This window comes from Schistocerca nitens, chromosome 8 (assembly GCF_023898315.1).
Source record: "Schistocerca nitens isolate TAMUIC-IGC-003100 chromosome 8, iqSchNite1.1, whole genome shotgun sequence".
NCBI lineage: Eukaryota > Metazoa > Arthropoda > Insecta > Orthoptera > Acrididae > Schistocerca > Schistocerca nitens.
In genome coordinates this window covers 449624863-449639386 of record NC_064621.1, presented here as the reverse complement: position 1 = coordinate 449639386, position 14524 = coordinate 449624863, and the positions used below count along the sequence as shown (strand labels likewise).

The 14524-nt window shown below is 41.6% G+C and overlaps 1 protein-coding gene across 1 annotated transcript in view; it reads right to left on the bottom strand.

Annotated features, from left to right (window-relative positions):
• Positions 1-7851, bottom strand: part of LOC126198748 (myrosinase 1-like) — a 59718-nt gene extending 51867 nt beyond the window's left edge. Inside the window, exon 1 of the mRNA XM_049935297.1 lies at positions 7668-7851. Within this exon, the coding sequence (XP_049791254.1) occupies positions 7668-7821 (154 nt within the window). The 5' untranslated portion in view covers positions 7822-7851. The remainder of the gene's footprint in view (positions 1-7667) is intronic.
• Positions 7852-14524: the final 6673 nt, after the last annotated feature.

Genomic DNA, 14524 nt, shown 5'->3' with positions numbered 1-14524 from the left:
TGCAAAATACTAACGCGAATTCTTTACAGAAGAATGGAAAAACTAGTAGAAGCCGACCTCGGGGAAGATCAGTTTGGATTCCGTAGAAATGTTGGAACACGTGAGGCAATACTGACTTTATGACTCATCTTAGAAGCTAGATTAAGGAAGGGCAAATCTACGTTTCTAGCATTTGTAGACTTAGAGAAAGCTTTTGACAGTGTTGACTGGAATACTCTCTTTCAAATTCTGAAGGTGGCAGGGGTAAAATACAAGGAGCCAACGGCTAGTTACAATTTGTACAGAAACCAGATGGCAGTTATAAGAATCGAGAGGCATGAAAGGGAAGCAGTGGTTGGGAAGGGAGTGAGACAGGGTTGTAGCCTATCCCCGATGTTATTCAATCTGTATATTGAGCAAGCAGTGAAGGAAGCAAAAGAAAAATTGGTAGTAGGTATTAAAATCCATGGAGAAGAAATAAAAAGTTTGAGGTTCGCCGATGACATTGTAATTCTGTCAGAGCCGGCAAAGGACTTGGAAGAGCAGTTGAACGGAATGGATAGTGTCTTGAAAGAAGGATATAAGATGAACATCAACAAAAGCAAAACGATGATAATGGAATGTAGTCAAATTAAGTCGGATGATGCTGAGGGAATTAGATTAGGAAATGAGACACTTAAAGTAGTAAAGGAGTTTTGCTATTTGGGGAGCAAAATAACTGATGATGGTCGAAGTAGAGAAGATATAAAATGTAGACTGGCAATGGCAAGGAAAGCGTTTCTGAAGAAGAGAAATTTGTTAACATCGAGTATAGATTTAAGTGTCAGGAAGTCATTTCTGAAAGTATTTGTATGGAGTGAAACATGGACGATAAATAGTTTGGACAAGAAGAGAATAGAAGCTTTGGAAATATGGTGCTATAGAAGAATGTTGAAGATTAGATGGGTAGATCACATAACTAATGAGGAAGTATTGAATAGGACTGGGGAGAAGAGAAGTTTGTGGCACAATTTGACTAGAAGAAGGGATCGGTTCGTAGGACATGTTCTGAGGCATCAAGGTATCACCAGTTTAGTACTAGAAGGCAGCGTGGAGTGTAAAAATCGTAGAGGGAGACCAAGAGATGAATACACTAAGCTGATTCAGAAGGATGTTGGTTGCGGTAGGTACTGGGAGATGAAGAGGCTTGCACAGGATAGAGTGGCATGGAGAGCTGCATCAAACCAGTCTCAGGACTGAGGACCACAACAACAACAACAACAACACCATTGCATTATATCGCAATATCATTGCAATTCGGGGTGTTGCACAGCTCTGTGTCGATGACATAATCATCCAGGCCAGGGACGGACACGGCATGTAAAGCTTCACGCGTGCGCAATAGCATGCTCCCTTGTCGTCTGAGGCTCAGTCTGTCTCGGCACTATTCGGTGCGTCTCGGCTTTACTCGGTCCCCCTCGGTGTAATGTGATATTTCATTTAGCAGTGCAACGCGATACTTTCTTCCAGCATTTTGAGTGGCATATTTTAGTCGGCACGATTTGCTTCAGTTCGGCAAAATCGTGGGTAATCGCTGTTTATCCTTTGCTGTTTGTTCGTGGTATAAAGAAACTTCACAGGTGCAGCGGCCGTTTGCGCAAAAGAGGCGGGGTACCGATCTATCGTCTGAATCCTTCAAAAATTAATGGGAATCATGGAGGACAATGATGAGAACTCTTAGCATTTATTATACAGTGCATGATCGACGAGTACCGTAAATTTGCTCTGAAACGGCGTTACACCACGCAAAAAGGATTTAAAGATTTAGGAGACCATGAAAGAAGTAAAATTTATAACTATCGACAGACGATTGGTACGGGATTCTGTGCACCGAGATGTACTTTGTGATAATTATTCAGGCATGGAACACGCAATGGAATTTTGTGATGCAAATAGTAAATTTTTCAGAAGTCTGAGGAATTATAACATTCTCTGCTGCAACAGATTATGACGGTAATGAGGGAAGCGGATGGTGACGTTATTTATTACTACATGTTGTTGTTTTTGTTGTGGTCTTCAGTCCTGAGACTGGTTTGATGCAGCTCTCCATGCCACTCTATCCTGAGTAAGCTTCTTCATCTCCCAGTACCTACTGCAACCTACATCCTTCTGAATTTGCTTAGTGTATTCATCTCTTGGTCTCCTTCTACGATCTTTACCCTCCAAACTGCCCTGCAATACTAAATTGGTGATCCCTTGATGCCTCAACACATGTCCTACCAACCGATCCCTTCTTCTAGTCAAGTTGTGCCACAAACTTCTCCCCAATCCTATTCAATACTTCCTCATTAGTTATGTGATCTACCCATCTAATCTTCACCATTCTTCTGTAGCACCATATTTCTAAAGCTTCTATTCTCTTCTTGTCCAAACTATTTATCGTCCATGTTTCACTCCATACAAATACTTTCAGAAATGACTTCCTGACAAATCTATACTCGATGCTAACAAATTTCTCTTCTTCAGAAACGCTATCCCTGCCATTACCAGTCTACATTTTATATCCTCTCTACTTCGAAAATCATCAGTTATTTTGCTCCCAAAATAGCAAAATTCCTTTACTACTTTAAGTATCTCATTTCCTAATCTAGTTCCCTCAGCATCACCCGACTTAATTCGACTACATTCGTTATTTCCATAATGGAATGTATTACTGCATACTACGTGGGTTAAGTTAAAGAACTTGCCTGTAACGAGTTTTCGATTTAAAGCCTTCTATTGATGAATTTATGAAGAAAAAGGAAAGAAAGCACGAAAATTAGAAGAACCATAATGAATTGTGAACCTTTGCATTTTTAATAGAGTTGACAGCAGACTGCCCCAATTACAAGATGAGAAACAACTTATTTCTGATTTCATGGCGGATGCGGATGTACTTATGAAGAAAATCGTATTGTAGAAGGGAGAACTTCTCACAAGGATCACCGTCCATTTCCATAAGTATCTGGTTACGAAAATAAATAGGTCACGATTACATGATAATCTCAGTGAGGAATATCTGTGAAACAGAGTCTATCCAAATGCCGACAGTTTGTGCCAGATATAAATTTTCTTAAGTTTTCAGCTTACCAAAGATAATTAAATAATAAGAAAAACTTGTTGGTTTGAAGTATGAAACTAAGTTACATACCGCAAGCGGCGCTTTCGCTGCTCCCTCGCCCTACCCTTCCTTGCCACTCAGACACTGTGGCTTGATAGAGGAGGAAGTCTGCACTCAGAGAGTTGGGCAAGTGTGCACGGGTGCCACACACACAAGCTGATTTTTTGTCCGTCTCTGATCTGGGCGTTAAGCTGCTTACAGTTTTGTTGCTTCTTCTGCGCTAGATGTTTCAACGAACAGAGTCTCGTTTCTCAACCTATTTATAGATTGCAAAGTTTCTAAATTGACCCGTTTAATAATGAAAGGTGAAACTTTTTCAAAATTGCCCACTCTTCTTTTAACGACTTAGAAGATATTCCTACGACCATTTAGGGAACTAAAGGTCCATCCAGACAGGGTCCCACTTGCCATTGTAACAGCTGGGCTATGATAGTTGCCAAAGAGTTTGCTTTTTCGCCCTGACTACCACTCTACCCATCAGCACATAGGACACTTAGAGTTCAAAGTCTCTCTCAAGTTCTCTAAGATACGCAACGTTTCACCGTATAGCCGCACTGTGATTGCTGAAGCGTGCCCAGATCTTACGGATACGTAGCACTGGCGACGCGAAACAGCTCCCAGCTCAGGAAACCCAGATCACCAAACCTGTACTCAGCAAACAGATACGGAGCTGCTCCCCATTGGGTACGACCCGGGAGACGAGCGTGGTTTATTGAGTGCCACGGACGCCGTAAGCAATATCCCAGCCACCACCAAGATCACAGTACTTTCGCATTACTTTGTGTTTCATGTTTTACATTTTGTAAGTTGCATATTACAGCCTTATCATTATTGTGAAGATATTTTCACAGAATCAAACGTAAAGGGCATCCTATCTAATAAACCATAACTACATCATAACTCCGCAATGAATTAGTGGAGTCCGCACGTCCCTTTACCAAACTATAAGGATAAGTCCCCCGTCCTACCCTCCAAATTAAGTCGAGGAAGCCTGGATTCACCTCCAGCTCCTCCTTTGGCCTATAATACTAATTATTTGACAGCAAAGATTGTAGACTCGATATTGGAAAAATTCGAGAGAAATGCGGTGCTACAAGTGGAACACTGTAATACAGTGGCGTATCTTCCGGGTCGACTGAAGATCAATGTGCAGTTTTCTGAAATGTTATGTAAGATGTGATGAAAGTCAAGATGAAAATCATAAAAGAATTATCAATTCTATGAAAGCGGTCATGGGGTAAGTGAACAACACAAATTTTCCGTTATGGGCGGTGTTTCTATGGACAACTCACGACGCGCCGCTTGTCGCTCACACATTCGCAGAAGATACTTGTGAACAGGCCGCCAGAACGCCACCTCGAGCCTCGCACCCTCCCTCCCAGCTCGCCGTTACCCCGTGTGTGGCGCTGATTTTCAAAAGATAATACATGTACCTTTTTCGCAGGAACTTTCGCGAGATTTCTACAAAGTTTTCTCTGTTTAATCTCTTACATACAGTCAGCTTCTTCATGAGGTTTTTTGGACATTCGAACAGGAACATTTTAATATTTTTTTAAATTTATACGTCTATAAGTACAATATAAAATTCAAGCAAAATTCTACTCATTTTGTCCCATAGCTCAGCTTACACTTACAAATTTAAAACTTACTCTTAGGACTACATTACAGAAATAAATATACGACATTTTGTAACTCTAGCCTCCATAGTCTCGGAGAAAAAGGGACATAACCTTCAAATGCAATTTAAATTTCAACCTAGCTGTTTTTCTGATATCACCTCTTCAGAAGGCCTCAGATTTGTATTCAGAGTCCTCTGTCTCATTGGACCGCTCTCCTTATTTCTCATTTACGGCCTTCTCTCCTTTACCAGGTTTTCAACTGACTTTTCAGTTGCAGAGTCGCTGAAAATCTCATTTTTCTTAAAATGTCTTGAGCGAAATGTTCTATCTAAAAGCATATTCTCCTATGTTCCCACTATAAAACAGAAGAACTACATCGTAAGTTGTAATTCTGTCAACTGTAGCGCATGATAATGTGGGTTTATCGCTAACATAAGAGCGAATTACGAGACTCTTTTGGGTTGTGGATCTTGCATGAACATACTATTTTTAGAAGTTCATGATTGTTCGGAATCCTGCTAGTTGGCTTGACATCACGCAAGATACAATTTGGAAGCCTTCCTCTATGAATGTGGCGGCTATTATAGCTGTGAGCCTGTTTATAGCCACACCAGCTAATTTTGGAAATTTGTGGTAAGGACTGTGGGACCAAACTGCTTAGGTCATCGGTCCCTAAGCTTACATACTACTTAATCTAACTTAAACTAACTTGCGCTAAGGACGACACACACATCCATGCCCGAGGGAGGACTCCAACCTGCGACGGGAGGAGCCGTGTGAACCGTGACAAGACGCCCTAGATCGTACGGCTACCCCGCGTGGCACACCAGCTAATGTGGCACAGGTGATGGATGGGGTATTCACTTGCTGACACCATGCGCAAATATGTGGATCGTACTGCACTTTTCATGTCAGTTGCACTGGATAATTTCTGTCTCATATCCTTACCATAATACACTTGAAAACTCTGCATTGTCTTCTTTATGAATCTGTTGTGTCCACCAGTGCCCTTTCCATCTTCCAACAATTGGCCCTTGTCCGCAGCTCGTGGTCGTGCGGTAGCGTTCTCGCTTCCCGCGCCCGGGTTTCCGGGTTCGATTCCCGGCGGCGTCAGGGATTTCCTCTGCCTCGTGATGACTGGGTGTTGTGTGATGTCCTTCGGTTAGTTAGGTTTAAGTAGTTCTAAGTTCTAGGGGACTGATGACCATAGATGTTAAGTCCCATAGTGCTCAGAGTCATTTGAACCATTTTGCCCTTCATATCACTGACAAGTTTTCCTCAGTCTTGAGCCCATTCTCTTCGGGATGTATCTTATGCATTCAGGTTTCTCAGTTGCAAGTTTTCTTGAAAGTATTCCACGAAATCGTTGTTAACCGAGCTAGTACTGAAATGTTGGATCCAAAATTGAGCGTGGCTGGGAGTTCGCGTTACACATTTAATTCAGGCACTCCGGAAGCGATTTCATCACTGGAACTGTGGAAACGTATTGCACATAAGTTCTACTAACAAGTACAAAATGAACTGAAAACTGACATTTTCGGTCAATTATTTCATGGACGTCCGCCTTAAGATGACGCACACCGAGGCTCTCCCCCCAAGAGACCGGAAGATTAGCAGTGAGAATGGAAGTACACAGCACGACACTACTACTATTGTAACAGGTAGCGTAAACGTTATCTCCGTCAGTAGGCTCTGGGGCGCCCATCAGTAACATCCGACCACCATGTCGTCCTCGCCAACTGTCGTCATCAGATGCGATGTGGAGGCACTTGGGATCGGTACAACGCTCTCCTGGTTATGACCTCGAATGGCTATTACTTGGTCAAGCAGCTCCTCAAGTGGCATCATGAGGCTTCGGGGATCCCGTACCAGTCGTCCCGCCCAAGAAAAGTCCCTGGCACTAGCGGGAATCGAAACTGGTTCCTTCGCATGGCAGTCATCCGCGCTGATAGCTACGGAGGCCGACTGTAACTACTAGAAATTAGTGGCATATTGTAACAGCTAACAAGTGACTGAATCAGAGACAGTGTGGGAGAGGGAATCAGTGACCAAAATATATGTATTTAATTCTTTATCTTGTAAATAGTGTGAATAAATGTGATGTTTTATTCGTTTATTAATGTTTTCAGTGTACTACTCCGCCTCATGCAGATATGGTGACGTCACACTCCATTTAAAAGATTTTTATCCCTCCCATATCTCTTTAAGCTCTAAGCGGCCACAATATTTAAACTATCTCTCACTGAAAGAACGAAGGCTATACTCGTACGCTCAAGCGCCGTCTACATTCGTGTCGGAGATAACGTTCGAAGAAAAGAAAGCCGTAGAAAATTGGCCATCACTATTTTCTTTGTTTCAGAAGATTAGAACTCAACACGGGATTGAAGCGCGTTAGGGTGAACACAGGAAACTGGTATTATGGCGACCACACAGGGATAAGAACACCTAGATTTCAGTATCTCAATCTGGCCGTCTCGCACAATGCAGTGACTAGAACCAAATAATTGAATGTATTATACCAATAAGAAGAGAAACATCTTCTATAGACTAACAGCACTTTTTTTAACAGGAGTAGGATCAGGAATAAATGGAACTTTTACAAAGAATGATTAAAGTTAATACTTGTCAGTATAGTAAAGTTTTGGATTTCATAACACAATGCTACTAAATATCAAGAATAAAATTAATAACCGTCTTTTTATATCACGTATGCAAAACTGCGGTCTAGAATATTTAGCAAAACTGTCGTCAAATCAGAGACTGAACTCTGAAATTGGTCTATGATATTATAATACCATTAGGAACCTCTTGGCACACATATATGTAGGGGCAGTAAAACATTGAGATACGTCTCGTTAGATAAGTTGACATTACAGTTGATTCGAGAAGTAGAAAGCTTACGTAATTTCATATCAGCTGTGCGCACTCACCATCCTCGTTCCAGGCCCCTTCTATCTGATAGGCGGCGGTGGCAGCTCCAAGCAGGAAACCTTCCGGGAACTGGTTGAGGGAGCTGTTAGACGCAGCTCTGGTGAGGTGGAATACAGCCAACGTGGACAGCAAAATTGTTAGACCCCTCGCCATCGTCTGTTGTATGGTCACTGGCAGTGTGGACTCGTGTCCGTCGCAGCACTAATGTCTGAATATAAAGCCTCTCATTACATAATGACCGGGAAAAAGCCGTCATCAAAGTACTTGTTGATCATATCTGTAAAAATTTTTGAGGATGTATTTCATCATAAAAATTATAATCATCTACGTGACTATCAATAGAGCTATACGTTGATATCCGAGATTGACATTATTTGATAAGGAACCTCGTAACGTTCATTACTTTTAAGTGTTGCTTCTGTTCGCTATTATTCAAGTACTTCGATCAGCCAAATAAGTAACAGACCGTACTACACTGGCCTTGTTCCGTTAACAATTACAAGTATTTAGAAATACGAATATACACAACGGATGTATAGAGTAATTGATTAAAGGCCTCGGTCCTTTACAGGGCGCTACCTGGTCGTTTCCCAGTTTCTGGCTGATTATTCTATACCTAACTTGTTATATTATCATAAGGTACCATTACTTTACGCCATACCTTGCTGGTGTACTAAGATTATACTCGTGGAAAGAACAGATTCCCTTGAATGGAACAACTTTAATCAAGTGCAACAGACACACTGGGATCCTACCTCTCTGTTCCCAGTTCTCCCAAAAATCTCTTCAAGATGCCAGCTTACTTTGTTCACATCTTCATAGTGTTCGGACATGCCCGAAAGAACAGATACCATCATCATATATAGGGGAAGGCGAGGCAAGCCAGGAGGTGGGGTAAGACGGGGAAGGGCTGTAAGCTATAGTTAGAGTGCTGCCATCTGTGGATAGCTACGTCAACATCATCAGTACACAGGTCCCAGTGTGTTGACATTGTTGAAACTTAGTTTCGCGGCGGTTTCTGTGAGCTTTGCAAAGTACGTACAATTGTTATACTGATTTGCAATGTTTTACACCTTTCGAGGTCCTAAAACATGTGTTTCATGAACATTTGTCCAGACTGTATAAATAGCACTGAATAGTACGTCTTATTAACAGTAAACTGCTGAGTCAGTAGTCAATGTTCACTAAATAGTGTTCATGTAGGCGTAACATAACCTGACAGCATGGTAGGGGGCAAGGCGGGGTGGGGCAAGATGGTGATCTTCCCCGTCTCGCCCATACTATTTGTCCACCCATTACGTTCTTATCGTCTCATGTGTTTAGCTCGCTGCGGGTTTTGAACACGTACATTATACGTTGAATAAAATTGTAAATAGAATGGTATTCGTTATTCCAACGTTTCCTAATTAATTACAAAGTATGCCTTAGGCTATATGGTGAATAAAAATACACAAAACGTGCAGAGTCAGTACTCTTGCTATGATTTAACGACTGACTAATGGAAATATGGTATTTACTATATAATATAGATGACCAGGAATGATCTGACTCAATAGTACGTTCCACGTGTTTTATTTCAGATGGTTCGCAAGTATCGGCGACAAACGTCTAGGCAAGATTGGTCATTTGAATCAATGGAAGGCGCTGTAAACGCTGTTATAGAAGGTCATATGGGTTCTTTCAGGGCTGCTCGACAGTTAAACGTGCCACAGACAACGATTGAACGACATGTGGCAAAGAAACGTGCTAATCCTGGTTATACAGTTGTGAAAAGGTTAGGACCAATTACTAGTGTGTTTACCCCAGAACAAGAGGCAGAACTTAAAGACTACTTAACACAGATGGAAGGACAGTATTTTGGCCTAACACTTAAAGAACTTTGTGAATTTGCTTTTCAGCTAACTGAACGAAACAACATCAAACATCCATTTAATACTGCAGTCAAATAAGCTGGAAGAGATTGGTTACATGGGTTTCTTCCACGAAATCCTACCTTAACAATACGAAAACCAGAAGCTTCAATAGCACGAGCAATGGGGTTTAATTGAGTTGCTGCAGATCGGTTTTTCGATCTGTTCGAAAGTCAATTACACACATTCAAGGTTACGGGAGACAGAATTTTCAGTTGCGATGAGACTGGTTTAACAGTCATTCCAAAAGGTCACACAAAGGTGGTTGATTTGAATGGGCGCAGACAGGTGGGAGCAGTTACTTCAGCAGAAAGAGGCCAGACTGTGACTGCAGAAATCTGTGTTTCAGCGTCGGGCTGCTACGTACCACCTATGTTAATTTATCCTCGAAAACGAATGCAACAAGCGTTTGAGACTGGCCTGCCCCCTCGTGCCTGGGCAGAGGTCCAAGAAACTGGTAGGATGACGAAAGAACTATTTTTGACTTGGTTTAAGAAGTTTATTGCATTTACTGGAGCGTCAAAGGAAAGACCAATACTTCTCATATTGGACGGCCACAAAACGCACACCAAGAATTTAGAACTGATAGATGTGACCCGCGAAAATGGGGTTATCTTGCTGTGCTTGTCACCACACTGCTCACACCGTCTTCAACCATTGGACGTGGCATTTATGAAACCTCTCAGTAAATTTTACGAAGATGAAGTATGTTCGTGGTTTCGCACCCATCCTGGAAAAGTTGTTACGCTGCATCAGATCGCAAGTTTATTCGGCAAAGCCTTCATTCATTCAGCTACAATGGCCACAACAGTGAACGGGTTTCGGAAAACAGGCATTTGGCCTGTAAATAGAAGTGTGTTTCAAGAAAGTGATTACCTTCCCTGTTCAACTAGAGACATTCGTCAAGCTCACACATCTGAAGTTACAGAAACGGAAGATCAAATACCAGAGATGTTGTCAAGACGTAAAACACCTGAACAATTAATAACTGACGATCAAGCCTCTGTTTCGTCTAACTTTCAGGTTACCAGCCCTGAAATGGTGTTAACTATTCCAAAGGTGGATAAGAAAACCAAAAGGAAATCATCTAACAGGCATGGAAAACCCGTTGTTTTAACCGAAGCTCCTTACAGAAGTGAACTATCTGAAGAAATTAAACGAAAAGGAGTCCCCAAACGTGCTGCATGTAAACGAAAACTCTTCTCAAAGACGTTTAATAAACCTGGGATACCACCAAAAGGACATAATGACAACGAAAAGTGACGAACATTACTGACATCTTAACCATCCATTCATGCTCAAGGGTCCTTATTTAAGCTTTAGAGATGAATTTATGCTAGTTCCCCATCTTGCCCTGCTGTTTCAAATAGAGATATTTCTAACTAAATGTAACAAGTTTGCAGGTCTCTTTGCATGCTATTGTAATTCAGTGGTAAAGTAAACAAATGATAATCAAACCTACTTGAAATTGTTTATTTTTGTCCCTTTTGTAAGGGTTTAAAGTTAGCTTCCCCATCTTGCCCCATCTTACAAATGATTGAAGCGATTTCACAGCTCTACAAAAACTTTATTATTTGAGATATTTTCACAATGCTTTGCAGACACATACAAAAACTCAAAAAGTGTTTTTAGGCATTCACAAATGTTCGATATGTGCCCCTTTAGTGATTCGGCAGACATTAAGCCGATAATCAAATACCTGCCACACTCGGCGCAGCATGTCCCCATCAATGAGTTCGAAAGCATCGTTGATGCGAGCTCGCAGTTCTGGCACGTTTCTTGGTAGAGGAGGTTTAAACACTGAATCTTTCACATAACCCCACAGAAAGAAATCGCATGGGATTAAGTAGGGAGAGCTTGGAGGCCATGACATGAATTGCTGATCGTGATCTCCACCACGACCGATCCATCGGTTTTCCAATCCCCTGTTTAAGAAATGCCGAACATCATGATGGAAGTGCGGTGGAGCACCATCCTGTTGAAAGATGAAGTCGGCGCTGTCGGTCTCCAGTTGTGGCATGAGCCAATTTTCCAACATGTCCAGATACACGTGTCCTGTAACGTTTTTTTTCGCAGAAGAAAAAGGGGCCGTAAACTTTAAACCGTGAGGTTGCACAAAACACGTTAACTTTTGGTGAATTGCGAATTTGCTGCACGAATGCGTGAGGATTCTCTACCGCCCAGATTTGCACATTATGTCTGTTCACTTCACCATTAAGAAAAAATGTTGCTTCATCACTGAAAACAAGTTTCGCACTGAACGCATCCTCTTCCATGAGCTGTTGCGACCGCTCCGAAAATTCAAAGCGTTTGACTTTGTCATTGGGTGTCAGGGCTTGTAGCAATTGTAAACGGTAAGGCTTCTGCTTTAGCCTTTTCCGTAAGATTTTCCAAACCGTCGGCTGTGGTACGCTTAGCTCCCTGCTTCCTTTATTCGTCGACTTCCGCGGGCTACGCGTGAAACTTGCCCGCACGCGTTCAATCGTTTCATCGTTCACTGCAGGCCAACCCGTTGATTTCCCCTTACAGAGGCATCCAGAAGCTTTAAACTGCGCATACCATCGCCGCATGGAGTTAGCAGTTGGTGGATCTTTGTTGAACTTCGTCCTGAAGTGTCGTTGCACTGTTATGACTGACTGATGTGAGTGCATTTCAAGCACGACATACGCTTTTTCGGCTCCTGTCGCCATTTCGTCTCACTGCGCTCTCGAGCGCTCTGGCGGCAGAAACCTGAAGTGCGGCTTCAGCCGAACAAAACTTTATGAGTTTTTCTACGAATCTGTAGTGTGTCGTGACCATATGTCAATGAATGGAGCTACAGTGAATTTATGAAATCGCTTCAATCATTTGTAATAGCCCTATATATATATATATATATATATATATATATATATATATATATATATATATATATATATATATATATATATATATATAAGGCTCACCAGCCATTTGACCATCTTCTTCTGTGCGGATGCACACACAGTGCCCGAACTCTTACGAGAATCGGCGGTAAAGCCGCGAGTAATGAGTATGATGGGCAGGAGCACTATGAATATAGTGCGGGACAATAAGCTGCGAATGTAGCTCTCACTGGAGGCGTGCCAGAGATAAGTACCTGCAGTTGCACTATTCGTTATGTTCTGGCTGGCTCAGATGGATAGAGTGTCTGCCAAGTAAGCAGGAGATCCGAGGTTCGAGTCCCGGTCGGGGCACATATTTTCAACTGTCCCTGTTGACTTATATCAACGCCTGTAGGTAGCTAAGTCACGTACTTCTTTGTAAGGAGAGTAGTGGCATACAGTCTGATGATCTGTATTACATACTGCATGTCGTCCCAGTTGAAGTAGGTTTTCTGCCTTCCATTCTGTTGATTTATCCTTTGAGATCAGAACCTCACTCCTTAACGTATACTCTTCTGACGCATCAGCTGAGTTCTTCAGTGAAGATTACTGAAACATGACAATCATCCTCCACTATCAGATATTTTTAGCAGTGTGTCTGTTGTTTCATCATCTTGCAAAGAGCCCATTATCTTAAGATAAAAACACTTACAAAAATATGAAATCTAAAGGTAAAAAAAAGTAACCCAAGTAGAAGTGAACCACCTTGTGAGCTGAGTTGGTTACAGTAAAAACAGACTTGCGCTCCTTCTTCCCTCATTTCCATAGAAACAGGCAATACATTATTCAACAACAGTGATTTCGCTTCTTTTTATTCACCTTACTGTCTATATATGCGTTCCATTGTTGAAATATTTGATATTGTCAGAATTTGCTGTAATAATGAAGGCTAAAAATTCAGGTTCTAAAGGAACCCGAACATCTTGAGAAGTACTATTTCAGCGAACTAAAGCTCCAAAATACTTTTTTTCTCTCAGAGTCTATTTTAGCAAGCTAGGAATAAATTCAAGGTAGGGAGGTTATGAAAACAACATATTTTCAAAATGATAGTTCATCAAGAATAATTATGCGTCATAATAGACCCAACCACCTCACGAAGGTTAAGAAAACCTCGTAATGTATGTAAATGATAATAGAAGCACAAGTACCTAGCTATGTGAACGTCCGATGTAAGTGTGTGCAGCAGTCATGAAGAGTGATGTGCAACTATAGTGGGCAACATTTAAAAGTAAACAGTGAACACACAGTGAAGGTGTTGCATAAGGACAACGTCTGCTATAGTTAAATGTTTTATAGACTCTCCTCCACCAATCCGCTGGACATTAAGCTGGTATGAGTGAAAAAATTTTACGAAAACAGAGTAAACCCGCAACACACGTTTTTTTCTCTCCAGGAAGCAATACTTATTTATTTGTGAGTGAAAGCTGTGTACAGTTGTTTCTCGTGTAGCTGCCACCATCTCATAGGTGGTGTTCCTCAAGGCTGTACCTTTTGCTCTCATCTCGAGGGCCCCACCTTTTTGATGACTCGAATCAAACCGACCGGAACAACTGGCTATACATCGATGAGCCAAGAAACGAGCAATGAGAAATATTTCCCTTTCTTATGTATAATTACAATTCTTGTGAAATGAGTCTCTCAAATCCATTGTTCCTCCATGCACAAATGAGATTGAAGTAACGAAAGAGACACTTCATCAAGATATGCAAGCGTGAGAAAATAAGATTATTTTCAAATATGTGTGAATTCCTAAGCAAGTAAACTGCTGAGGTCATCGGTCCCTAGACTTACACACTACTTAAACTAACTTATGCTAAGAACAACACACACACCCATGCCAGAGGGAGGACTCGAACCCCCGTTGGGAGGGGCTGCGCTATCTGTGACATGACGCCTCAAATCACGCGGCCACTCCGCGCGGCTAAGATTATGCAATCCGTAAATACGAACTCAATGCTGTGGATGATAAATTTGTATCAGAGGGACATCCTATTGAATATTTTTGCATATGTATTTAAAAACTTTTGAAACTAACCTGTGTGA